The sequence below is a fragment of the Drosophila grimshawi genome, unplaced genomic scaffold (assembly GCF_018153295.1).
Source record: "Drosophila grimshawi isolate 15287-2541.00 unplaced genomic scaffold, ASM1815329v1 contig_848, whole genome shotgun sequence".
Classification (NCBI taxonomy): Eukaryota; Metazoa; Arthropoda; class Insecta; order Diptera; family Drosophilidae; genus Drosophila; species Drosophila grimshawi.
This window is the reverse complement of record NW_025063692.1, coordinates 18,318,042-18,345,973: the sequence shown is the minus strand read 5'-3', so window position 1 is coordinate 18,345,973 and position 27,932 is coordinate 18,318,042. Positions and strand designations below refer to the sequence as shown.

The window sequence follows — 27,932 nt, the reverse complement described above, 5'->3', positions numbered from 1 at the left end:
AAGATATGGATCATCATTGTAATAAAACATCATAATTCAAAACATATAAATATTGAATATAAGTATACAAATATTTATGTACAGATTCACAGCTTATAAGTCTTAATGGGTTGCTCAATCTACCAAATCTAAAAGAAAAACAAACAACAACAATTAAAGCCCTTTTGGAGCTAACTTTCCAAGGCAGCTTGCTGTTCCATTTGTTGTAGTGGCTCTGCGCACAAAATGCGCGCAGAACCCAGGCACGCCACATCGTCATAGAATACCGCATATTGTCCCGGTGTGATGGCTCGTAGTGGTGCATCCAGGAGCACTTCGAAGGGACGCAGCCAACACTCGACGACTGGCTTTGTGTGCTGGAAGCGGAAACGACACCGAAGGCTGCCACTTGTGGCTAATTGCTGGCGTGCCCGGTTGCACAGCCAGTTGAAATCACCGATGCGGATGCGGATGCTGTGCAGTGCGGGATGGTCGTGCCCAGCTGCCACAAAGATGGTGTTGCTGGCAGCATCCTTGCGTGCCACAAAGTACGGCTGCAAATATGAGCTAAGCCGGCAGCGTTGTCCCACCGTCCACTGATGAATGCCCTCGTGGTTGCCCACCACTTCGCCGCTGTCGACGTCCACAAAATGTCCCGGCTTGCAGCTAATATACTATCAATGACAATGAAACTTATCAGAAATTTCTGTTAGCGTCTTCGCTTACCTCCCGTATGAAGGCCTTGAAATCACGCTTGCCCACAAAACAGATGCCGGTGCTTTCGCGCTTCACGGCCAGCCGCTGCAGTCCAATGCGGCGAGCCAGTTGCTTTACCTCCGTCTTCAGCAATCCACCCAGCGGGAACATTGTGAACTGCAGCGCTGTTTGTGGTATGCCCGCCAGGAAGAAGGTTTGATCCTTAAACGTGTCGGCTGGTATAAGCAGGCGCACATCTGCCTTCTGCTGGTCTGTCGATCGATGTTCCAGATAGTCGCCCAGACTGTTGCGGGCATAGTGGCCAGTGGCAACGGCATCATATTGCAGCGTATCCAGCGCATGCCGATGGAACAAATCGAACTTGATATGCTTGTTGCACAATATATCCGGATTCGGTGTCAGGCCCTGCTGATAGTCATCCAAGAACTGACTGAACACCGCGGTCCAGTATTGCTTCACATAATTCACCTGACGCAGCTCAATTTGCAGCTGCCGACATGCCCATTCTGCATCCTTAAGGTCCTGTTCGCCAGTGCAACGGCCGATCTCGTCGTGCTCATCCCAGTTGCGCATGAAGACGCCGAGTACATTCAAACCACGCTCCTTAAGCAGATGGGCGCTGACAGCGCTATCTACGCCGCCGGACATGCCCACCACAACTCGTCGTATCATGATAAACTGTCCAACATTTGCTTGAAGCACAAGTCAAAAACGTATTTTAATATTCGACTTCTCTAGTGTGCCAAGTGTGACCATTCTTTGTTGTGTTAGTATTTTTCGGAGTAAAGTTCATTTGAATTTGCATGAATGGTATTTTGTGAGGTATTCTCAATTTGATTGACTTTGGAAAAATCTGGGAGATTTATTACTAATAAAAATAAATTAACTGTAAACAACATGCAGTGAGATTGCAGTTTGAAATTTGAACAGTTCTTCTGGTGACTTACCAGAATATTTTTTTCTTATGTGTGTATTTTGCCTTTGGCAGTCATTTCTTCTTATTCCAATCCAATTCATCTATTGCAAGAATATAAAATATTTTTAGATTCTTACATATGTTGCTGCTAAATATACTGTACGCATATTTATTTATTGCAACAGCAACAACAACATAAGATAACCACAAATTATTTACATTCAACAGAAAACTACAAATGGGAAGCGAAGCTTTTTGTGGAATGCATTTAGTATATCGGCAGTATTGTTGTATTTTTGACATTTGCAAGTTGTGGTTCAAATGGTCACACTGACATTGTCCTCGGCAAAACGCACTGAATTTACAGTTAGTTTGCTCGTCAATCTCGTCGCGTTCATTTTGGCATATCCTGCAGAGAATTAGTTTGATTTGTTCAAAGTAAAAGTTTAACGAATTTCTGCTTTTCAAAGTGCTTGCACACGTACAATAACAAGAACTTTTCACAATTTTTTTTCAAGTGCTTTGGTATGTGAGTTTTACTTTTAATAAACGTGGTAAACAAATCAAAACAAAACAAAAAATAGTAATAATTTAATAAATAGTAAAAATGCCGCTCTGCGCCATTTTGTGTCGCATCCTTGTTTGCTGACTTATAATTATTTGTAATTCCTTTTAGCGCCATTCGCAAGGTTCGATTTAAAGCGTTCGCATATTAGCTGCAGCGAAAGCATCATTCCTAAAAAGGTAAGCATTTTATTTTTGTCAACTAATGTAGATCAAGTGTAGATATAAGTATATATATATATATATATATATATATATATACGAATGCAGCTTTGTGGCTGAAGACTGCCATTTTGTTTTTGTTGTCTGTCGGTTTGTTGACCACGTGCACTCGCCGACACTGTCATTTGTGCAGTTATGAGTGTGTCCGTGTTGATCAACTACGAATGTAGCTTTGTGTCCGAAGAGACTGTCATATTGCCTGACATTGACGTATATATGTACAAGTGTCTGCATGCAGTTATGTGTGTATTTGCACATGGTTGTGTGTACATCATACGAATTTAATCAAAGCGAATTGCAAAATGTTCCAAGATGAAAGCAACAAGAATAGAGTAAATATTAAATATGGACGAGTGTTGACACGCTAGAATATTAAATCAACTAGCTATGTTTACAAATCTGTATGGTCCCTCAGTGGCCCAAAATCAAATTTATAATGAAATATAATGAAAATAAATAAATAAACAGAAAATAATGTTCTTTGGGTTCTTTTGGGATATCAAAGGATTGCCTCTTTACCTCATGCCAAAAGTCAATTATTCTGCAGCGTTATTAAATTGAAAACTCTTGCTGTCAAAACCACAAATCGTTCCTTGCTGGAAAGGCGAAAGCAAACAAAATAAATGTGGCCAAAAATGGAGAAAAGGTAATTACGTAGCTTGATAGGAAAGTGTGCCACAAAGCAACGACCCTAATTACAAATTAAACCCAAAAAACAAGCAAACAATTCCCCAAGAGTGACAGTTATGAGGATTAGAAGTTGCTACAGCCAATTAAATTAGAGAGTACAGGTCGCGTTAATTGTTGGCAAACTTTTGATTGGCTAACAAAGCATCCCAACTGGAGAGCTCGGGAGCCAGTGCCTTTATATTTCATAAAAGGAATTTTGTTTTTCATCTGACAACTTCTGCTTGGCGAGCTTTTGGGCCTTGCTGTATTATATTTCCTTTTTTTTTATGCTGGTGCAATTGAAGTAGTGCTTGAACTTTTGGGGTAGCCTTTAAGGAGGCCACAGACATGTGCCAAGGTTGCCCAGCAATTTTTTTTTATCTGTTATAACATAAATGTTCTTTATAAAAAACGATATTAATCACCCAGTTTAAAATAGCACAGTGAAAATTACTCGAAATAGCTAAAATATTTAACAGAATCAAAAGTTTTTAACACTTGAACACAATACTAAAGGCGGGCTAAGCGGCGAACCAGAACAAATGGCTGCAATTTGCAGCGAAGCAAGAAGGAAACAGTTTGGAAATTGTAACGAAACTGCTAAATCGAAACTGCAAAAGCGGCCAGGAGTCTACAAGAAATGGAAGTGCCATTTTTAAACTAGAAATTATTACACTTAGAGTAAATAATGTATAAGGTTTTGATTAATTTGTTGTTTCCTAGAAAAAATGAGACTTCACGAAGTGTATGTGTGTTTAAAAGTTGTTTTCTGAAAATAATTACACGACACTCAAATGGACGCTACATTAATCAAGACCGACGCAGCAGGACCAGAAAGGACGATGGAGAGTAGAGAGTAGGGAAGAAAACTGGAAAGATGGAAAGAGGGGTGTCACAAGTGACAAATAGGCATAGCTGCAGAGTATATATAAATACATATATATAAATATATATATTGGGTTATAGACATTCACATTTGTTGATCGCCAATTCGTCGACTTAATCAGCTAAAATTGAAGAATGGGGAACAGGAAACGGAAAAGTGGTTTGGAGCAATCGGCTTTGGGTCACGCTTAGCTTGATACATTTTGCAATTTGCGAGACATAAGAAAATCAAAATTGTATTGCTTATGGGCCCCTTCATGTCCTTAATAGGCTGGCAACCTTTTTGGCGGCTGGCTTCGATGCCTTCAGTTCTCGCCAGCTTTTGTATCCTCGGCGTTTCGCGTTGACTTTGTGTGAAAACAAAAGAAAACAACAACAATTTCCGCTAAATTTGCGAATGTATTTTGATTATGAAATGCCGCACGTGGCGGGCTGCCAAGTTTGTGGGTTGTGGGTTTGCGGAAGGTGCGTGTTCCACCGGGCGAGAGTGCGACTGTGGCTGCGGTAGCACTCAAAAACTGGGCGTGGTCGCACTTGAGACTTTGTCAGCTGTTGTTGTTCATGTTGTTGTTCTTGTTGTTGTTAATGTTGTTCTTAGCTGTTTGTTGTCGTTTGTAGCTGTTACGCTTATTAAATTTGTTTGCTTTGTTTCTGAGGGCTTCTCGTAAAGCTGACGTTCCACATTCAGCCCTCCTCCCTAAAAAGTTTCAGATTGTACATATTGGATATGCTTTCAGCGCTTGTTAGCCCAACCTAATGTTGCTTGATTTTTGAGCTTGTTGCTCTGGCGACATTTCATTTCACATAAATATTGACGCTTTTAACAGCCACTTTGTACAGTAAGCTTTTAAGCTTTGATTACTGCTAATTACCATTCAAGCATCAGGCATTGGCTTCAGGTCCTATCGCTTTTCCAATCTGCACGGGCAGAATCGATATTTATACATAAATATTTGTATGCTAGGTACACAATTTGAAAAATGTAAGAGGGCCAACACGACTTTGTTAATAGAGACATTCTGCTAACTGGGAAAGTTAAATCCTTAAGTGTGAGAAACATAAAAGGCTGCAAATAGTTTGTTGCAGCTCAAATATGCAATTCAGTGCACAAAATGCAATCGTTTTCAATTACACTCTTTTCATAACAGTTTCTGTGACATCCATAAAATAAAAAGCCAATTAGCCACAATGTAAGCACACATTTTTGACAGATGATTGTGCAACGGGCTCGGACAGCTTCGCCACAATACCATGTTCATCGTGAATGCCACAACTATATTTTTAATAAAATAGCTTCCTTGGACCAATGCATCTGCTCTAATGAAATTTTTAATGTGTGTATTTTTATACTCAGATAGCGATAGTATATTGGTTTTGTGAGCTATCCGCCCGTCCGACCGTCAATATAAATGCAATTTTCTTCTTTACACCTCTGAAGCTAGAAACTTGAAACTTCGAATATACTCGACTATTGCCGTGTCAGAGAAAATGTACGCTCGGTGGCAGGAAAATCGATAAAATTGATAATAACAAATATATACAAACACCTATCCCTCACAATTTCAAAGCTAAAGACATAAAATAGACTACAAAGCACCTCCTCCTAAGATTTGTTAGAAAATTGAATGACCACGCACAGCCTGCCCTAATAAAATCCTAAAATCCCATATCTTTCGCAATTTATTGCTCTCAGCCCATGGCTTTACTTTGCATTGAAAATCGATTAAGATCTTACAAAATTTATAGTGATGAACAAATTGGACCCCAATTGAGTACTGCATAGTGAAGCGGCAAACATTATCCAGACTGTTACAGATTGCTTGCTATGCAACAATGGACCACACTTCGTATACGTAACAATCAGTTGAGTGTGATTTTATACGTATAATTCTCAACCAATGGGTTTTCTGCAATATTTTACTGTTTTCTTCAAATTTATTTTTTGCCATTATGCGTTCGGATATCGTAGCTACTTTGGCTGATGATTATACAAAGAAAGAGAGACAATTAGTTCGAAAATTGAACAACAAGAATATTCTAGCATATTTAAACAAAAAATAAATAAAGTTCAACCTCTTGTTAGTTTAACCACCAATTACCCGGTTTTGCCCGATGCAAATAATATCTTAAAACTTTGACTATCAAAGTCTAAAGTATTTTCCTATGTATCTGTTTGCATACAAATATCGATTGGGCTGCTGGGTATCCTGTAGTCAAGCAACTATTGCGCAGGCAAAAGTCTATTGAATTGCCAAAATTGCAACGAATCAGAATGTTGTTTGCATTGTTGTACACACACATACTACACACACACACACGCACACACACATATAGGTTGAGCCAAGTTCTCTGTCATTGGGTTGACAGGCTCACAAAATGCAATTTAAATCATTAATATCATTTTAATGTAATGAATTGGATCATGCAGCCAGCTTCTGCAGAAGCTGCAGTATCCATGTGCTTTGATATATATATATATATATGTATATATATATATATATATATGCATGGTTGACTACATAGAATAAACTTACAGCGCTATCTGTTGGCATCTTTGACGTTCAACAAATATACTACATGAATGTCTCAAAGGCAGCAAAGTAGAACAATTTGTTGGAAAGCAACAACGAAAATTACTGCAAAACTTTTCACATGAGAAAACTTTGCATAGTTTGCACCCTACTTTCATTAACAGACTTGCCACAACCCCCGGCATCTATCCCCTAAAATACTCTTGCGTTGTTTTTGGCATAATCAACTTGGTTAAGTGCATAACTTTGCACTGCTTTGCATTTGCTATGAATATGAATTATTTGAATTCGTTTTCGTTGTGCTCCTGATCCCAGATAAAGCATGCATAGATTGTATATATTTATATTTTTTATATATATGTATATATGTATATTTGGACATTTATTCATGATCAAGAAGCGCTCTGGTTAATCTCGAGGTCACATACCAATCTAACTGTCGCACAATCCCACCGTCCCCCGCCGCCTGTCCAGGTGAGTAGCTGCTCGCCTCTCTGGCCTCTCTCGCCAGTCACTCCACACCCTTGCCCCAAAAACTGTGACAGACAGTTACGTATACAAAAGAGCAAAAGCTGCAACACAATGGAGACCTGCGGGCGGGGCGATGCTGGAAATGAACATGGCCTTGCATGTCCGAGTGGCATGAACGAGCCCAACGCAAACCTATCTCAAGCTGGTGCATCACAATGCCGTCTGGCATTGTTGGCCAGTCTTTTGGGAATAAGAAGAGCAGCAGCAGCGACAATAACAACAGTAACAAATGAGAAACTCGTAGTCGCCTATGACCGACTGCAGAATACTCTGATACCCATGTTATGCCAGCTGTTAAAATGTTACCTCAATCATAGCATAATCGTTAGTGAGACTTCTAAATATGGTATCTATAGCTCTCAAATTGCGGCAGATATGGGCTTAGATCATTTTTGGGGTCGTGATCAATCTTAGGTGCAGGTTACTAGTAGTTCCAATTCAAAGTTTGGTAACTTTAGAATTATTTTTCCATTTTTCCATATATGGTCTTATCAATTTTCAGTGTCAGTTATATCGGTTTTGGGGGTGTTAATGGTTGTGTCCATAATAATAATCCTTAAAGAAATGTCCCGATAATATACCTTAACAATCTTGTGATTCTATGTGGAAGATACAGGCATTTTTGATTCTTAGGGCCGAATTTCTGGGGCAATGGACGTGATTATGACCGATCTCTTAATACTTTATTGATTTTAAGTCTCTCTTGAAACGGGTCGAAAAATAATGGGCTTTGAACATAACCAATAAACTCTTCTCCTAAATCTTCGCTATCAAAGTATAAAATTAACAAAAAGAAGCACAATAACGCATTCAACTAAAATGAAAGTGAAACACATGAACAATGTTTGGCCAACTATAATCCAAGTGGTCTGACCCTGTACTCAAATCAACCAGCAGGTCGCAACGCCATGACATGGTTCGCGGAAGCGGAAGCGGCTTGTGACTGACAACAAGATGGTGACCTTAATTGTTAGAAATGCTCGAGGATCGCGCAAATGTCATCCACTACAACTGGCCAATCATATGAGCTTGAAGTTCAATATTATTTAAAACTAAGCTGCTTAGTGAATTAATAATCCAAATATTAGTTATTCTAACAATACTGCTGTTCTATTTGATCACAAATTAGATTAAGATGTTTATGAATAAGTTTCCTCCCATGATAAATGATTAATTTTAAAACAAACAACTTCGACTTTCACTTATCCCTTATTTTGAATATTGATTGAATTTAGTACGAATTAGATTATCGATGAAATAGCAACAAAGTTATAGGCCCTGAAAGCGTTGCCTAAATTCATAGATCGAGTATCGATTTGATGACTATATTCACGGTCTCAACATTGCCAAACTGTTAGACACCTACAAAATGTAACCAGCTAGTTCTTACGTATCACTCTTTGACATAATCTGACAGGATTTACCGACGTACAATCATCTAAATAGCTTTATTTACAATATTTACATTTTTCCCAAAACATTAACCCACCTAATTCTATTTGTACCCCATTTCGATGATTTGATACTGGCAATAATCTCCTTAGAGTCGCAGCACTTAATCACTTAATCGTTGGGTTCACTGGTGTCATTAATTTTGACTGGAAAGAGCAACAGGAGCAGCAAACAATCAACGAGGACATATCTGACAATATGGCACACCCATGGTACGCCCTCTTCCCCATTCATGCCATGCCATTGAACAAGTCATGACTGGGAGTGCTAAGGAGCCAATGTCAAGTCAGTTGTCAGTTGTCAGATGTCAGTCGGCGTCACTTAAAGTCTGCAAAATAAGAATTCCCGTCTATAACCCATCATCGGTACATATAAATTTAATAATTTCACACGATATGATAATGCTTGGCAGAGTAACTCATGCTCCGTGATATTTCAGAATATTTAGCAAAGATTGTAAATTAAATGCATAAAATGAGGGTTAAACTGTTTTCAGAAATTTTCTATTTACGAAATGAATGCACTTTGACACTTGAGATTAACACGCAAAACATATCATTGCCATTGGCCATTTGAACTCGCAAACGGAGAGAAGGCGACAAGCAAAGGCCAACTGCATCCTGAGTTGTATGTATTAGCAGCCCGATGCTAATTTGGTTCCTCTTGCCCATGCCCGAGTCTCTCCCTACTCCAACATATTTAAATTTTGTTTTCATCAAGTTCATCTCTCTGACACCTCCCCAGAAAATTCAATGTGAAATAAAGACAATAATACAAATATTTTGCACACCAGCAACAATCGAAGAAACTTTAAAGACAAAGACAGACTAAGGAAAAACTCATCATATTATTCACAAAATATATTTATAAAACGCAAGGATTTGTCTTTATAAAAGCAAGTGTTTTGCTTTTCTTAATTTCAAGAGACAGTTTTCTATAGATTTGAAAAAAATTTGTCTAATTTCGAGAATGTTTTTTCTTATTTGTTTACACAAAACTCATTTTCTATCTGAGTATTGGGAATATTGGTAAATGGATTGGAAAATGGTAATAGAAGTTCGACTGAGACTATTACGAAAACTGGTATGTTTTCTGAAATGACTGACGTTAGTTGGATGTCAAAACGGTTAAAAACTGGTTGAGAATTTGGGTTTGAGTGAAATTTCGTATATTGAAATAAACTTTTTGCCAGCGGACATACGTCAGCTGCCGGTAAGACTTAACTTGTTATATTTGTTGACACCCAAAGCCAACATCTACCAGCCCCTTTTTGATCTCTACGCTTTTTTTCACGTAAAATAAGCTACTCTTGAGCATTAGCCCAATATGAGCTTATTCACTCTCGGCGGTGCGATGTGATGTGGTGCCGCAGTTCTACTTACCAACAAAAAGTTGTCAGTGTTATAAGTGTAATAAAAGGAGCTGGAGCCATAGAACGAGTCTTTATGCTGCCTTACAGTGTGTGCGTGTGTGTGTGCACAACAAAAAATGACTCGAAAATAAAACGCATGCAAATAAGGCGAAGAATACGTAAAATAGATGGGCGCGGAAAATGCAAATTCACATATGTCTTCTGCAAGTGTGAGTGAGCGTGTACGTGTGCGTGGGTGTGGGTGTGGGTGTGTGAGAAAGGTTGGGTGTCGGGCTTAGGATGACGTCAACATATAAAAGGCTTAAAGGCAACGCGAAGCAACCATAAAAGGGACAACAGGCACAACAAGCACAACAAACATACAAACGCACGCACACATAAAGAAATGAATGAACATGTAAATTGCAAGCGCGGACAGACATACAGCATTAAAATTGACATATGCATACACGCATCCGTATACGTATCCTTATGCCTTAACATATGTAAAGTCAGCTCTCTAAAAGCCAACAATTTTATTGGGTTCTGCCCGTTCTTTGATACCCCACACTGCATGGACATCAAGGCTAAACATATTTTTACAAATTATACGCCTTAAATTATTATATTAATTTTTATTACACAAAATGTGGTTTACATATTTTTAAATTTCGAATTTTATAGCAAAATATGACTTGATGCCATCGATTCGGCTCAACCATTAAGAGTATTTGTAAGTCGAGCAAACCGTTTTCATATGTTTTTCAATTTTTTTGTTTAGTCTTCGCCATCTTCGCCATTATTTTATTTATTTTCTTTGCATTTGTTTTGTTCTTTTGTCCTTTTGCAAGCCATTAAAGCAGATTTCGTGTTTTATATGTGCGCGTGTTTAGTATATGTGTGTTACAATGTACTCCTCCACCTCTCGCGTATTTCGCCAATTGCTGGAAGCATTAGGTTAACATCTAAGTGTTATTTATTATAAGTGAGTGGCCAGTGTTTAGCTGCTCTACATTTTTTTTTTTCAAATTTTTTTTATTGTTATGCAGACATGGATTTGTATCGCAGTTGTTGGTTGTGAGAAAGTAGAGTTATACTAATATGTAATACTTGAATGTGATCCTGGAACTACAATTAGCTGATGGTTGTACTAAAAAAATATGATTATAATATGGTAGGACTCTGATAAGAATTCAGTCAGCTTACATATATAATACATATTCTTTTAATTTGTTGCACATTTATCTATGATTTTGAATTGTAAATAATTTATTTATTCCTTCATTTAGTTTATTAATATTATTTGCTGTTTTATTTTCGGTGTGTTTTTTTATGTCTAGACAGTTCTCCTCAATAACACGGCATTTATAAACTGGAAATGGATTTGAATGTCAATGAATCTGTTACAAAGTTTCTAAGCCCTTTTCGAATCCCACTCCCACCCTTATATCCAGAGCTTGAAGTATTACGCATACCAGATTTACCACTTGATGAGGAGGAGTTTTGGCAGGAAATACCGAAGAGAGTTTTACGTCATATTATGCCAGTAAATACGCCTGATCCAAACGGTGAAGAGCTCACCAGAAAAAAATCAGAAAAAAAAGAAGAATTGAAGCCACCGTTCCTTGTACACCAATCATAACAGAAACATGAACAAGAGCAGCCAGAACAGGAACTGCCCAAATGTCAGGTACCAATCGGTTGTGAGTGTTTAATCATGTTTTATTTTATGTATTATTTGATATTAATTATATATATATATATATATTTAACTATTTTCCATTTGATTCTAAAGCTAATTTTTGAGTTGAGCCCTTGTTTGGATCACATCACCCGCAACTAATCCCATAATCATCGTTTTGGTTTTATAACTAACAATCTTTATCTATCACATGGACAGTTTGGATCTCATTCTGATGCTCACATTACTAACTATTCTTTTGTTAACCAAGCTGTGTATTTATAAATAACATAATTACATTATCCAGTAATATTTTATTGTATTATTTAGATTGACATTTAAAACGATATTAATTTTAATGCAATTTCAATTGTATTTGATTGAATTATGTGCAATTGCGAGCTTTGAGTTCTGCTTTAAAAAAATACCGAACTGGCAATTGCCATGATCTGTCGCTTAATTTAATAAAAAATGTAGTAATAGTTCCTAGTAAAATTGTGCATGCATTTCATATTTTGACACCTCTGTCGTTTGGCTAGTTGCTTTTTCTATCCGGGACAACAACAACGCGCTTAAAACTCATATGTAAGTCCGCACATTAATTTGATTTATTTTGTCATATTTTTAATTTTTAATAAAAACGCTTTAAATAAGTTTTTATGTACCTACATACATATAATTGTATTTTGTATCAAATCAAATCTAGTCAAAAGTGATACGTAATGGGAAACATTTAGAAAAATTTAATCGCTGAATTATATTAAATAGGTACATTTTTGAGATTTTCACGAATGTGTATTATGGTGTATAAGCAAAATTTGAAAGAAGGAAATCGTTTCAGTAATTATTTAGGATGTGCAACACTCATTTCATAGTACTGTTTCATAAATGAAGTTCGTTAAGATCATCGCCAAGACATTTTTCAATTGCAACTTCACTCAGTAAAAGAATCGCCCTGAATTTTAGAAAATCACCATGGATAGCTCACCTTATTATTTCGAAAGTATATCTAAATATCTTTTAAATGTTATGAGTCGAAGGACATTTTCAATATTTTTTGGCATAAGAACTGGGCAGGCGAACCCTTTTGTTGTTTTGTGTGAATCAATATATTTTTAATTTATCAATCAATTTATTTCTGTTTTAACAACAATTAATTTAATTTTCATATATATATATGTATAAATATATATATATTGGAATAATTTGAATATTGCTGCTGTGAAGTTCGGGCATTTCGATAGGAGCGATAAATGTATTTGGGATATAGCATTTAGTCGGAAGATCTACATATGTTCTTATTTATGAACTTTTGCGTATTATCGACAAAAGATTAGACCATTCCATTGATTAGATGTGCAGAAAATATTGTTACTTTTCAATTTGCGGTATTCGGATAAAAGCAAACCCGAAAATGAACTTACTTTTGTGGTATTGAAAATTGGATTGGTCAAAAATAAAACCCAGAAGATATAATAAATTCAAATTGATGAGCTTATTTCATTGAACAATATATGGTTAGGTTGGGGCGCTTGTCTTCTCCTACTGAGGACCGGACGGTAATAGAGGAATTAATGAATCGGTACCTTCTTTTTCTTGAATAATATTAGAATGCAACAACATAAATTGTTGTTGTTTCACCTTTCTCCGAACGTAAAAATTAAACTGTCAAAAGTTTTGCAAGCGTTTTTTTGCTCGCTGTTTTTCGTATTCAAAGCTTAAGGAATCTTTCAAACATTGTCCTGCAAAAAATGTCTGCGATATTCCCTTGGCATTAGTCCGCTAGAATCTATTCGAAACTTATGTAGCCCTTGATGTGGTGCCCAGAGTCAATACGAAGACATTGTGAAAGTGTCAGCCACTTGTCCACATTGTAAGTGCATTCCGTTGGAAGTGCAGCACAAAGCACTGCAATGGAATGCTGATTGCACATTCAAGTCGCTTCCAAAGTAAAGCATTCAAGTCCTGCGACTGGTCACAAGTTGACCATCTTTTCTTGTTGGCTAATTGCTTGTGCATTTCGGTCAAATAGAATTGCTTTTATGTTCACTGACTGCCAACTGTATATGATTGCCTAAGTTCAACTCCGCACATTTGGAGTTGGATTTTCAGATGCAATTGCCGAAACAAATGCAAGTCATACTTTAATGCATGTCCATCACTCATCATATTTACACATTATTTATTTATTACCTTGTGCAATTGAAATGATGCTCAAATGCCTGTCACACTATGTCATCAAATAAGTCGCTGTCAGAAACAGGCAAATGCAATACGCGTTATTTTTTGTTTGGCTGCATTTATCACACATTACCTCAATGATTACAACAACAAATGATAAACACACACACACACACACACACATACACACACACAAACAAATGGACACGAAACAACATTCGATTACCTATCTCGTTAGCAGCTCTCATTTCCATTTTTTTAATCTATTATATTTTGATATTAGGCGTATAAAATGGTATAATGAAGTTGTGCAAACTGATACACCAGGCAAAAGCATCTTCGATTAGATAAAGTATATATATTCTTGATCAGAATCTATAGACGTGTTGATCTAGCCATGTCTGTCTGTGTGTCTGTTCGAACAAACATATCTCAGAGACAATAAGAGCTATAGAAATTTTGAAAATAGTCTCTCACATAACGCACGTACATCAAACTCATTTGATTTTATCGATAAGTCGAACTAGAGACTTCAAATTTGTAGTATGGGTTCTTTTATACCCGGCGCAGTTCAATTTTGCTTTATTTTATCGATAACTGCATCCGTTTCTCGAATAACGATACAGTTCAATTTCCGATAGCAATATATGCTCAAAATTTAAACGCTTAATCTTCTAATTAATACATAATATGCATATTCATATTATTGACTTAACTTCCCAAATTTCATCAAGATTGGATAAGAATCACATAAGGTATAGTCGAAACTATATTCTCATGTTGATCTGATTTCTATCAGCAGCTGCAAGCGTATTCTGTAATAAAAATACGATAAAAAATATATATAAAAATAATTATAGCAAATAAAACTATAATTGATTTAACAGTTGGGTTCAGGGTGTATCGCAGTCGAGCTCACTCGACTGCAGCACTCGTACTTGTTTGTCATTAGTCGTGTTGGTCAATCTTTCTTTTCAGTTTGTCGCAACCCATCGGACAAAGTGCTGGCTATTCTTATAAAAACTCAGACAACAACTAACAATTCCACACGCACAACACGCTGAACACGCACAAAACATACACCCACACATGAATGGGAATGATATGTTTTATTTGCTTGGCTTTGTTTTGTGTTTTGCTTCGGTTGTTAAAGTTTTATGGTCAAAAATTTACGTGTTGCACACAAAATGGGCGTATGGGCGTGTGGGCGTGTGCGTGTCCCTCGTGAGGACATGCCTCCCTGTGTGTATTTATTTCATTGTTTGTTGGCTTATTCATTTATTTATTTGTTTGCTTTTGGCCATGCGATTTATGCGTTGGCAATGTGCAAACTTTCCTGCGTTCATAATTCCATTTTTTGTTTGTTTTTTTTTTGACTTAATGGCACAATTCTTTTTCGGTTGCTATGCTTCTCTGTTTTTCGTTGAATATTACGTATACGCCTCGCTAGACTGCCATAAGCCGCCGAAGTTGACTCGCAAATGTTGCAGCTGCAAGAATTGCAAAATGATTTGCTACTTTGCGGTCACGTCGACAACCAGAGACAAAGCAGAGCGCAAAGCCAAAAATTCAGCGACGATATAAATTTAAATTACACAATAAAATGGTCGCCAAAATCCAGATGCGGTTTCTGCCGTTGTCGCTTTCCATTGGCATATTTCCGGCTCAAGCGACATTCATGTCCCTTATTCGTTTTACGGTCAACCGCAACGCCCAAATGTGGGCGGCTAGCGACATTAGAGACGTGATGTGGTCCAGCTATCCAGCTGCATATATGCTTATGCCATGGAACATTTTGTGGTTCAGCCTTTTTTCATCCTGCAACCAGTTGTCGACGGGGTAAAATTATTTGATTTTATTTTAAGCACGTTGAAGTTTTGGTTATATAATTCAAACTGCGGTTTTAAAACAAATTTTTATGCTTCTGAACACAATTACTTTAATAATAGATTAAAACACATGGTGAATGTTAAAAATGTTGAGCTATGAGACACCTTTGCAGACGGCTCGATTGTTCCAATCTTATTTTTCCATTACCCTATTACCTTATTTGAGGTTTGGCCTTTCAAATACTTGAATATCCCATTTCAATTGAAATATTTTGGATATTACACAACAAATCGAATCAATTCTGTGCATCAAAAATGCAAGCATCTGCTTTGATAATATTTATTATTAACAATATTCATTAAAAATATTAAAATAGTCATTTGCCTATCACTAACTTTAGCACTAAAATGTTGTTAAACAATAAAGTGCTGGCACAACAAGTTTCTGGATCGAACGAAGTGTGCTCAATTAATTTTGATGAACGTGAGCAATATAACTTATCGACACAATCTAAATATTTTGAGGCCTCTTTCAGTACTTAAGTGCTGGTTAAATGCCAATGGGGGTCCTTCAAGAAGGATAACAACGCAGATTTAAAAGATTTTGGAATGCAACTCAAGTAGCCAACTGGTGCGTCTTCATATTTGAAAGCATGCACAACCACTTCATTTTATTTATCAAGCGCTCATCACTTTTAGTTATTTTAACTAAGCCCCTCCTGCTGCTGCCTGTCTGTCACTTTTGGAGCAGCCGGCGCCAACTTTCAACTTGCAACTTTGCGCTGCGAAGCCTCACTTTCAGAGTTGCTGCTAATAAACAAATCAACTGCTGCCTGACAAAGTTATGCAAAGCGCATTAGTGATGCGATGTGCTCAAGCGATGAGTGAGGAGCTGTGCGGATGGTATGGGGGAGGGGGGGGGGGGGGTGGGAGTGTGGCGATGTCTGCGTTGTGTTGTGTTGGTTGTGTCTTCATTTATTGCTTGTCAGCTGCGTGACAATTTAATGTTGAAATTTTTGTAGCTTGCGAGTTAATGTGATAAAACTTCTAAAAGTTTATGACACCCTCTATATATATATACGTATATATATATATATATATATTATTATGTGAAATGCAAATTACAATTACACTAGGTGTAAAAAGTTACTGCACATGATGATGAGATGATGATGATGATGATGATGATGTCTATATTGATGGTGGGTTCAAGGCTGCAACTGCTTAAATGCAATTGCCAAAGGAACCGGAATTGCAGTTGATGGCAAGTTTCAACGGCTTAATGGACAGGTTAACGGTAATTATATGTGGCAGTGCGCAGTGTGTGTGCTGCTATGTAAATCCCTCAATATGCAGCATTCTGTATCCGACATATATGCGCTCTGTGGTCACTTTATATTCAGCTGAGAGAGGCTGCAACCGAGCGAGAAAGATACAGAGAAAGAGAGAGAGAGAGAAAGAGAGAGAGAGAGAGAGAGAGAGAGAGAGAGAAAGAGACAGAGAGAGCGAGAGCGAGAGAGGGAATTTTCGTATGAAATTGTTTGTCATATCGAGCATGGGAATGGGGCTGTTGTTGTCCAATGACCTCGTCCTTGTTCTCGACTTCCTTGGCACTTCCTTTTGGCTATTTAATTTGTGGTTTGCCAGCCAACGAACCAGCAGCTAGCTGCATGTGGGCCATGTTCGTTGACATCCTTCCGCTCTGGACGCACGCACTCCTTTCATTGTGCGGGTTGCATGATGATGATGCTGTGCTGCAGTATTTTTTGCTGACCAGCAACACAAATTCGATTTAAATTCACCTAAAATAGAGAAATGCTTGCAAACAGCCAAATTCTGAATTGTGTCCCCTTACTCAACTCCACTCTCCCATTTTTTCTACCTCTCTTTTTAGATATTTTGGAATTTGTCTTAAAAACTAGTTTGTTTCTTACTTAAGCTTTCCTTGCACTACTCATTTATATCTCCCTTTGTCGTAGCACTATTTCCCGCAAAAGAAAAACCAAATTGCTTTCCCATTTGCCTTTGCCTTTCCATTTCTTCCAATTTTTTTTTCTAATACGCTCTTATTATTTCTGCAGTCATCTTTCCCAATCACAATCTGTTATTTCCTGAATTCTTTAATGTTTGGCATTTAAATTTTGTACAACCTTAAATTTTTGTTTTCAAAAGCTGATGTTTGAGTTCCCTGACTCATGGCTCAGCTTAGTCCATTCATATTAATTCCTTCCTCAAATCCAATACACATTTTTTACATTTCCTCCTATTTTCTCGCTAATTGCACCCAATTGGCTAATAACTTCTTTCATTCATTTCATCTTTGCCTTTTTCTTTATTCTCCTTAGGATTTCTTATAACTATTTCTTACCAATTTAGCTGAATCTTTTTAAAGAAAAGTGGCAAAGGGAGACTGAGAAAGAGAGAGAGGTGCCAGCGGGGTGTCCCTGGCTGAATTTCTTTTAATTTCTTTCATCTTTCCGTCTGCTAGCAATCTAAACGGTGACGGAGGAATGGAGATACGCGTGACGTTTTCAACATTCTTTCCAAAAAACACAGCACATTTACCGTTACTCAAATTTTACTACTAAGACTAAGAAAATTTTAATGGTCTCTTGTGACATTTATAAAGAATGGGGCATTGTCACATCAGCGACCTTTTCATGTTGATCCAAATTATGAACTGTATTCTATATTACGTTTGCCTGTTCTGGAGGAGGCGCTGGGAATGCTAACTGAAGTCGGCAGGGGAGGGTTCATTTGACGGATCGCCGCCCGTTTGTTCGAATATGGCCACAGTTGCGGCAACACGTCTACTCTGGAATTTAAGGCTCCTAGCCGGCTGCACTACAGCTTTCCGCTCCTCGGGCTGGCACATGCCCTTGAACATCTCAGCGAGAAGACGCACATTCTGGTTGATAGGCATATTTGCGAAAGAGAGGAGTTTGGTCCCCGTGGCACAACAAATAAAATAAAATTACTATTGTTGTATGAAATGTTAAAATGACTATTGTTATGTGAATTGTAGCTAGTATCTGACAAATGTCATAAAGAGGAATTCTGACACAGCCTGTTCAACTCAGTAATGGGACGGGAGCACCCATGACTTGCTTTGCCAGCACATCAATCACAATCACTGTAACATCATCTGTTGGCTGTTGGCTGTTGGCTGTCAGTCTTGGCATATTGCACATACGCCCTGGATGCTTTCGTCGATGACAGCCGGAGGCAGTGGCAGGGTGAAGTGCCACAAGAGTCTATCATGTCACGTAGATTAAACACAGATTAACAGGACGTGCCAAGTCATTGACTCTGGCTGCTAAGCATCCGAGGCTTACTAAAGAGTCAAAGAATATGGCCCAGCAACTTCGATGATTTGAGAATGCATTAAACCTCATTACGGACCTCATTTCAATTTTGGCTATTAGTCAGCAAATTAAATGTACATTCCAAAGTGACAGCTCAATTGGTTGCCAAACTTTATCCTTTTAAGTAACTAATAACAATTGTTACCTTAAAACTCTGAATATTTTGTAGAATGTAAAAAATATTATCATATATATGTTGCCTTATGCTATTTGATATCATCATTGATTGGCTAATAGCATTATTCGTGATTACACATTGCTGGCATAGTTGTGAAAGCACAAACGCTTTCCTTACATAAATGTGAAAGTTACAGATCCAGCTATGACTTGGTCTGGCAATAAATTCAACAGCACCCTCGGTGCAAGCTTTGCTGCTTAACCTTTCGTGTTCTTGAGTATTGATTCTCAAATACCATTTGTGTGCAAAGGGATGAACCTCAAATGTGTGAATGGGACTTGTACAACTCCCCCGGCATCACATTACCATTGATGTAAGGTGTTGTCAATCGGTTGAAGCGACACCCCAAAAGCTTGTAACTCGAAACTTGGAATAAATCCTCGTCTATGCCTGAGTTAGAGGAAGTGTTAAAATTGAGGCGCTACGTCCACTAGGTGGCTGGTAAATCGATCAAATTAATTATTGCAAATTGGTAAAACTACATTTCTTTGACCAAATAGATAACTAGAAACTTCCTTCTTGGATTGATAGGAATTATTTCTTGACCTGACCAGCCCAACTCTCTCGTCATTTTAGAAATAGAGTCACAAAGGTTAAATCGTCCATTAATAATACAGGTATCAGAGTGTTCCGCAACGTTCTCACTTGATTATCTTTTGAATTATCCCCGTTCTGGAGTCAATTTCTTTGCTTTTGTTCATTACATTTTCCCATCTTAAAATTGTTGCTTCTAAGGAGTTCTTTTTTAAGTTTCCTTTGCCATGACTCGCCTCACTCCACTCAAATTAATTTCTTCTCCGAATTCCATCGATTTTTTCACAGTTCCATCTATCGTTGTACTAATTATACCCAATTGGCTAATAATTTAATTTTATTCATTGAAGCTGCCTCTTAATTTTCTTAAGCATTTTCCTTTTTACAATTTCTTTTCAACAAATATGAGTCTATTTAGTTGAAATGCGGACAGGCAAATTGAGTAAGAGAGAGGGAGAAAATTGAGATGGGTAGATGGCTTTATGAAGTTTTAGCTATTACTTAAAATTATCATGTAGGAAATACATATGTATGTATAACAATTCAACACTCAACATTAAATTATTTGAATGCGTGCAGCTATCTGACCGTGTCTACTGGTTAACATCTAATGATTCTTCCATGTTACACATTGTAATATATTTATAATGCGTATACAACTGTGACTGCCAATTGCATTTGACGCCCAAAGCCCAATTCAAACTAAATGACTAATCCCATATGTATCCTCATTGCAATCATGTCACTGCACATGTTAACTGCATGTCATGCAATTTGCATGATTGCAGCGTGTAACTAATTAACACCTGCACAATTAACGGCGCAATGGTATCGAGCTGTGCACTAATGAAATTGTGGTCGCATCTGGCCTTCCACCCACCCTTCCTGTGATCACCGTGTTTAGAAGTAACTTTAGCTTAAGTTCATAAGTCCTTTCAGCTCGATTTCATTATAATATTTAATTATATATATTTCAAAAAACGGCAAAAAAAGTATAAAAAGAAGTCAATAATTAATTGAATGGGCTTCTTTTAAGGTAAGAACAGTTAAGCATAAGTTATATTTTAAATTAAATTTTTATTTAATCCAATATAATATTTTTTTAATTAAATAGTGAGACTTAACTTCGAAACATTTTTGAAATTCGCGTGGATTCTTGTCTAATTAGTACTTAGGCGGATGCAGACCGCAATCGATAAGTTATTGCATATTTACAAAAAATAACTAAAGCTGTTGGACACTTCTACATTTGTTCATATTATTGTAATTATTATTATTATTACCATTTATTTATTTAACTTAGCACTGCTGGCTTATAAGCTTTAAATGATTGCACTAGTCTACCTTGGGACTAGTAACAATAATAATTCATATAATTAATGTCAAATGAATTGATCACAATATTAAGTATATCATTTAATTGATTTATATTTTAAATTTTAACATTCATATAGATTTTTAGTTAGTTGTAATTAGAAATGCGATAGGTAGATAGATATGCTGACAAGCGGGAGAAAAAACCCAGAAATTATTTGTTCAACTCTTTTGTGCTTTCTGATGACTTTTATATTTGATTATCGCTAGAAATCGTTATTGAAACATGCATCTCGCTACACTTCTGTAGGCTACCCCAAATATATTTGGACTGACAACCCATTAGCAAATAATTTGATTCCATAAAATTGGGATTAGGATTACGTATCCTGTACAAGTGTTGCAATATTAGTCGCTTTGTGCGCCGCTACACGATTATTGCCATGTTATTGGCCAATTGGCTGGCATGTAACCTTATATGTGTGTGGGTGTGGATGTGGGTGTGTCTCATCGACAACTGCAATCGGGCACGAAATTGAAAATATGGCGAATTTGAATGCGAATGGCAATGGAATTGTATGGGATTAGTGGTTGCCGCATCACTTGCGATACCAATTGAATTGCATTTAACGAGCAAATTATTTCTCCCTCACTCTCATTACAGAATCCACAAAGAGCACAGGAAGAGGACACCAATGCGTCTAATTAGAAATTTGAATGTTCGGCGCAACGGTTGAACGAATTGAGCTGGTGCTTAGTGCATATATACAATTAGCCAAGCTTGATGAAATTCGCTAGCGGGCGCAATAATTAAAGTCCACAGCAGTTGCAACCAAGGCCGCCACATTGGAAGGAAAACGCCTCTTCACAGCAGTTAATAAGTTTTTAACTGGTTCAACCATTGCCCGCGAGCTGAGGCAACTAATGGTAAGAGGAGATACCCATGCAGAGTGTTCAAGTATGAACATGTGAAGCTCTAAGCAGGTGCAGGTAGCGGACTCATGCGGCATTCTCAAGGGTAGGTACTTGAGGCTGGCCTGCATAGGGTCACGCTATTTTTAGAAATCGCAGATGAGGTACATACATATATAGCGGTCCAAGCGGTACAAGCGACCGCATTAGATAAGAAACATATGTCAGTATTTAGCTTTAAGAACTTTCAATAAAATCAAAGCCTGCAGACAGTTCGAATCTAAACGTCGTCTCATCGTGTTGACTACACACTTATCGTGCTTCACACATTTTTTGGTCCGTCGAGCCGGATTTTAGAGCTTGATTTTAAACGTCGAATCTGCAAATATTTTGATCCTTCGAGAAAGGCAAGGCGTGTCCTGTGCCTTACAACCGAACTGTGAAACAAAAACAAACCAAAAAAAATGCAAGTGAATATTTTGTCAGAAAAACAAATCGAGCTGCTAAAAAAATGGAGTCGTCCACATCGCAAAAAGAGAATGATGGACGGTTAAAAGAAAAGTTCAAGTCATGAAAAGGGAAGACTGAGCATATGAAACGCACTGTGCCATCGAGCTATGTGCAGCTCAACTTGTGGCAAAACTACTGTGTCGAGTCTCGTCCACAATGAACTATCAAGTTCAAATCAACGCTTGGAGCGAAACGCAAATTACAATTGCATGGATCAAAAATAAGCACAGTAGGGACAAATTTGTGGGAAGCAGGTTGGATGACATTATGAACCATTTACCATTTGTAAAATGAATCTACGTGAAATCGAAAGAGCGTCCAGCAGGCGTAGCCTCAAGAGGAGGCTTTACACCAGAAAAGCGGGAGCATTGGTCAATTTGGTGGCATGGACCACAGTTGTTAGCTCAGCCTGCCAGCAAGTGAATGGAACCCATTTCATGGGAGTAGCAAGGTAATTAAATGTCAATTTAGAAGCTGCTATTTTGATCGCACGTTGTATAAAAAGATGGCATAACCTGGCATTTTATTCCACCCCGGGGAATGTACTCACCGCTGGACATTTCCAAGTAGGTAGGCCACTTATAAGTGCACCAGAAGATATGGATGTGCATGGGCAAATAGGATCGATGAGTTCAATATCTAGTAATTGCCGGAAGGCAATCAAATTTTTGCTGCTCATTTATCAACTGAAGGATTGTATCGACGATTTATTTATGGATTTAAATCAGGGAAAATATAATCCCATACTCATCCAGCCTTCTCAAATGTTGAAGGCGATAAACAAAGTACAAGACGTCATGCCACGCAACCACTTGTTATCTTGGATAACTTCTCGCAGTGCATAGTATATTCAAATATGAGATTATCATAATTAAGGTAAAAACTCTACTTGAATCTGAAGTCGGCAAATTTTTTGAATTATTCTGATAACAAGGGCCGTTGGGAAAACTAGGAAACAAGAGTTTAAAAATGTCGTGTTCAATGATTGGAGCAATCATTTTGGATAAAAATGGGCTGGTTAAACTACCGAATGTTGGCATCTTGGACCTCAATGAAGGATGTTCCTTAAGACTTAAAGGAGTGACTCTACAGGGCCCCAGAGTTTGCACACATTGCTTAGGGGGAACTACTCGACGCACTTCATAAAGGAAGCAAACAACAATAAGCGCTTCCAGCTAACACTAATTGGCTCGCTTAGAATCAACAGTGTCAGGGAACTTCAACCACTGCAGAAAATTATACAATACCTTGACGACTTGCAGTTCTGCATTAGATAACAATAATGTTAGATTCAAGAATTTGCAATATAATAAAGTCCTGCTTGTCAGCATCGTCTCATCGTGTTGACTACACTCTTATCGTGTTTCACACACAGAGATTATAGTTTTTAGTCAATATATGTAGCACATTGAGGAATGTACAATTTTAAATGTTGTATCTCTGAAGCCGTTAAAAATTGACAAAAGTATATAATGAAGTTGTGCACATGCATCTAAAAGGCAGAAGGAAGTATCTTGGACCCCATGAAATATATATATATATATCCTTGAACAGCCAAGTCGATATTTGCACATTTTCTTCTTCCCACGATAAGAAAAACACAGAACATTTAACGTAGCTTAAATATTACTACGAAGACTTGGAATTTTTAATGGTGTCACGTGACATTTATAAAGAATGGGGCATGTTGTGAACTGTGTTGTGTGTTTGCCTGTTTGCCTGTTGTGAAGGTATCAGCATAATTTATGTGCTGCGTCCACTCCAGGGAACCTCAGGCCCCATAAGTTTTGGGCTGGACATCTATCACCAAATGAAGCTATAGCTTGGGCGCACAGATCCACGCTTTGCATTAACTGGCGGGAATAGCACAAAAAATCATTATATATCAGAATCTAATATACAAGTTAGATCAATTAGCTTGCTACTTACAAGACTCCAAATCACCATAGCTGGGTATAGCCGTTATTTCTTGTTTTAATTTAGAGGCATAAGAGACAACATGTATACGCTCTCTCTGCTCCTGCTGACTCAAGTCGGCAAGGGAGGGTTCATTTGACGAATCGCCGCTTTTGTTCGGCGTTTGTTCAAACATGGCCACAATTGCGGCAACACGTCCACTCAGGAATTGAAGGCTGGTGGACTGCTGCAATGCACCTTTCCGCTCCTCGGGCTGGGTCATGCCCTCGAATATGTTAATGAGAAAATGCACACTCCGTCTGGTAGGCATATTTACGAGAGATACGCGTAAATGAAAATATAAAATCAAAACTTAATAAGAACAAGTACACAATGGAATGTGGAAAAATAATGAAAATGTTATGTGAAAACTATAGCTAGTAATTGACAAATGTCGTAAACATATATTAACATATATAAACACAGCCTGCTGAGCTTTGTCTTAATTCGATTTGCCAACTGGTTGTTGGCTGCCAGTTCTTTTTCAGACATTTAAGTTTTTGTTCTTAAATTTAAAAGTACCTTAAACACGAAATATTAATAAAATATTAAGCAAGGACCCACCAGCCAACAAATATTGAATAGAAAAAGCTTTTAACAATTGAAGTTAACTTTAACACAAATATGTGTTAAATAATCGAGCACTGTAAAATTGCTTCTGAGGCTTGTTCTTTTGGAAGTCTTTTCAAGTTATGTTAAAGGTTTGGTGTCAATATTATTGAAATGAAATTGATTGGCAGGCGGATTAAATTGGTATCACAGATCGACGAGCCATCACAGAGCAACAGGCAGTAAAGAGTCGTGTTAAGTGAATGATAAGATCAGAAAATGATGCTGTTCAAAGCCATTTGCCGGCAAGGGCATTCAATCTGCGTTATCTCTCAAATAAGTGTTATTGCTTGCTCAGTTTGAGACCGTTCTGAAAACTACTCTTTCCTGGATAGACGAGAAACGCGCCGCTTAGTGGTGATGAGCCCGACGAGGAGCAGATGGCGACGGGTACAGACAACGATGAGCAGCAGACGCAGCCGGTTGACGATGGCCAGAGTCAGAGTCAGCAGCAGCACACAAATGAGCAGCAGTCGACAGCAAATCTGCCACAGCAGCGACGCCAAAGGCAACGCAAGAAAGTGACAACGCAGCAACAGCAGCAGCAGCAACAACAACATCGTGGCGCCAACCAGTCGGATGCGGACACAGATTCCAGCTCATGTGAGGCTGGTGGCGTGGCCAGGGCCGGTGTCACAAAGTCGGGCGTAACTCGAAATAGCACTCGAGTCAGCTATGCACAGCGCAACCTCAGCGACCAGGTTGTCTACGAGCAATACAACGATGATGAGGCAGATGACTATGACGAGGATGAAGAAGACGACGACGTGGAGGAGGAAGAGGAAGACTACGATGACTATGAGCAGCTGACCAGCTTGCAGCGTGCACCTATCAAAACATCGCCAACCATGCGCGGCTCAGTGACAGCCGGATCAGATATTGCCACGGAGAGAGAGTTGGGCAAGTCGTCACTAAGGAACAAGCGCAAAACGAAAACACGTCAATTCTCGCAGCGGGCCAGCTCGTATGCCGTGGATGCTGTTCATGGTGAGGCGGATGCGGATGCGTTGGACAAGCGTCGCTGCATCTCCAAGGGCCAAATGCGTGGTAAGTGTAAAAGAATGTGTGCCACTTGCAAGTTCAACCAGTCAAAATTCAAAACTTTATCTGAAAATTCCAAAGTAGAGTTGTCTCCATTTGCTCACAGAATTCTGCCTGTTATTGTTATTGTTATTTTATTATTTTATTATTTTTACCACAAATATTTTATGATTCCACATATTAAGAGCCTTTTAAAATGGCTTATAAGTGTATATAATTTAATTTGACAATATCCTGCGACTTGTTTGCATGGCGTGAGTTTTTTCGCTAAGCTTATAAATTCAGAGAAAATATTTTTAGATATTATAAAGACTTTCTGCTTACCATTAGTGGGAGTTTTTTTTTTGTATTGTTTCTTCGTTTTTGTTTAAAATGCAGTTTACGCAAATATTTCAGAATTTCGCGAAGCATTTCGCCTATTTGACAAGGATGGCGATGGCTGCATAACCAAGGAGGAGCTGGGCACCGTTATGCGCTCGCTGGGACAGTTTGCGCGCGTCGAGGAGCTACAGGAGATGCTGCAGGAGATCGATGTGGATGGTGAGTATTGTAGATAATGGGCGCAGCTATTGCTTTCTCTCTCTCTCTTTTTATCTCTCTCACACACACACACACACACACACATTAATTCTGGCTGTTTTTCTATTTGTCGGCAGGCGATGGAAATGTGAGCTTCGAGGAGTTCGTTGACATACTCTCCAACATGACCTATGAGGACAAATCGGGCCTGTCCTCGGCCGACCAGGAGGAGCGCGAATTACGCGACGCCTTTCGCGTCTTTGATAAGCACAATCGTGGCTATATAACCGCCTCCGATTTGCGTGCAGTGCTGCAATGCCTGGGCGAGGATCTCGACGAAGAGGAGAGTAAGTTGTTTCACATGTACACAAGGAAAGCATTTGTGCTTTCACACTGGCACTGCACAAAAACAAGTTTCCCATTAAAGAGCTTATTGGTCGTCTCTCTCTCTCTCTCTCTCTCTCTCTCCCTCTCTCTCTCTCTCTCTCTCTTTCTCTCTCTCTCTCTTGCTATAGTTGAGGATATGATCAAGGAGGTGGATGTGGATGGTGATGGGCGCATTGATTTCTATGAGTTTGTGCATGCACTGGGCGAGCCGGAGGATTCGCAGGAAATCGACGATGAGGAGGAGAACACCACATCGCCGCTGCCGACGCCCAAGTCCGCAGTCTCCCTGGGCTACGATTGAGAGATTTACTAAGAGTTCAACAATTTGCTCAACATTGGATATGATACCGATAATTATAACGATTACATTTACAATTGCAATCACTTATCTCACGCCATTTGCTCTGAACGCACAGCTCAACGAATCGAGATGAATATTTACCAAGTAATTAAAGTAAATTAATACACTAATAAAAAACAAAAAAAAACTGTTACAATTACTTCACGTGCAGTGTGAAACATCATAAGCAATACCAAATATGATACCACTAAACGCAAATTCACATAAATTAATTAAAATAACTCAAATTCGATTAACATCAATATATACGTATTTATCTCTTTCTCTCTCTCTCACTCACTCTTAAAATTTAACATAAAATCAAAGTACTCATAGAAAGTGGTATACCGAGAACGAATCCAATTTAAAACGTAAATACTTATTTGATATCTATCTTGACTATTTACCTTAATATTATATCGAAAACTTGTTGAGATCATACAAAATCGATTTTTCAAAACATAAACATATCAAAATCGCCTCAGATTAAGTATTTTTGCTGCACCACCAACAACAGCCATTCAGTTTACCATTCACCCAACATCCCCAATCAAAAATATAAAATGAAAAAAAAAAAGAAATAAATAAAAAAAAAAAAAAAATTGTTGCCCACATTTGCGGCGCTTTCACAGATACTCAAAATAGCAACAACTTAGCAATATTTATTTTCATTTGGGCTAAGACTTATATAATGTACTTAAGCAATTCCATTTTTTCAAATTCAAAATTTAAATATACTTACATATAAATACTACTGAA

General features: G+C 38.0%; 3 protein-coding genes across 5 annotated transcripts; 1 reads left to right on the top strand and 2 right to left on the bottom strand.

Moving 5' to 3' along the window:
- Positions 1–35: 35 nt before the first annotated feature.
- On the bottom strand, positions 36–1,446 carry LOC6564648 (mitochondrial tRNA-specific 2-thiouridylase 1). The gene is made up of 2 exons (XM_001991541.2): positions 706–1,446; positions 36–653 (listed from the first exon to the last, which is right to left on the bottom strand). Exons 1-2 carry the CDS (start codon positions 1,366–1,368, stop codon positions 171–173), a joined length of 1,146 nt encoding a protein of 381 aa, XP_001991577.1. The 5' UTR covers positions 1,369–1,446; the 3' UTR covers positions 36–170.
- A 576-nt stretch (positions 1,447–2,022) lies between these two features.
- LOC6564649 (uncharacterized calcium-binding protein B0563.7) lies at positions 2,023–27,932 on the top strand. Of its 3 annotated transcripts, XM_032738355.2 has the most exons (8): positions 2,023–2,137; positions 2,289–2,356; positions 11,158–11,520; positions 21,564–21,826; positions 25,222–25,933; positions 26,324–26,467; positions 26,584–26,793; positions 26,962–27,932. In XM_032738355.2, exons 4-8 carry the CDS (start codon positions 21,824–21,826, stop codon positions 27,132–27,134), a joined length of 1,242 nt encoding a protein of 413 aa, XP_032594246.1. In that variant the 5' UTR covers positions 2,023–2,137; positions 2,289–2,356; positions 11,158–11,520; positions 21,564–21,823; the 3' UTR covers positions 27,135–27,932. The 3 variants fall into 3 exon arrangements, with proteins under 3 accessions (XP_032594246.1, XP_001991578.1, XP_032594247.1); XM_001991542.3 differs by lacking the exon at positions 11,158–11,520; XM_032738356.2 differs by lacking the exons at positions 2,023–2,137; positions 2,289–2,356; positions 11,158–11,520; positions 21,564–21,826 and adding an exon at positions 21,842–21,917.
- On the bottom strand, positions 23,930–24,590 carry LOC116805595. The gene is made up of 2 exons (XM_032738357.2): positions 24,251–24,590; positions 23,930–24,174 (listed from the first exon to the last, which is right to left on the bottom strand). Exons 1-2 carry the CDS (start codon positions 24,546–24,548, stop codon positions 24,125–24,127), a joined length of 348 nt encoding a protein of 115 aa, XP_032594248.1. The 5' UTR covers positions 24,549–24,590; the 3' UTR covers positions 23,930–24,124.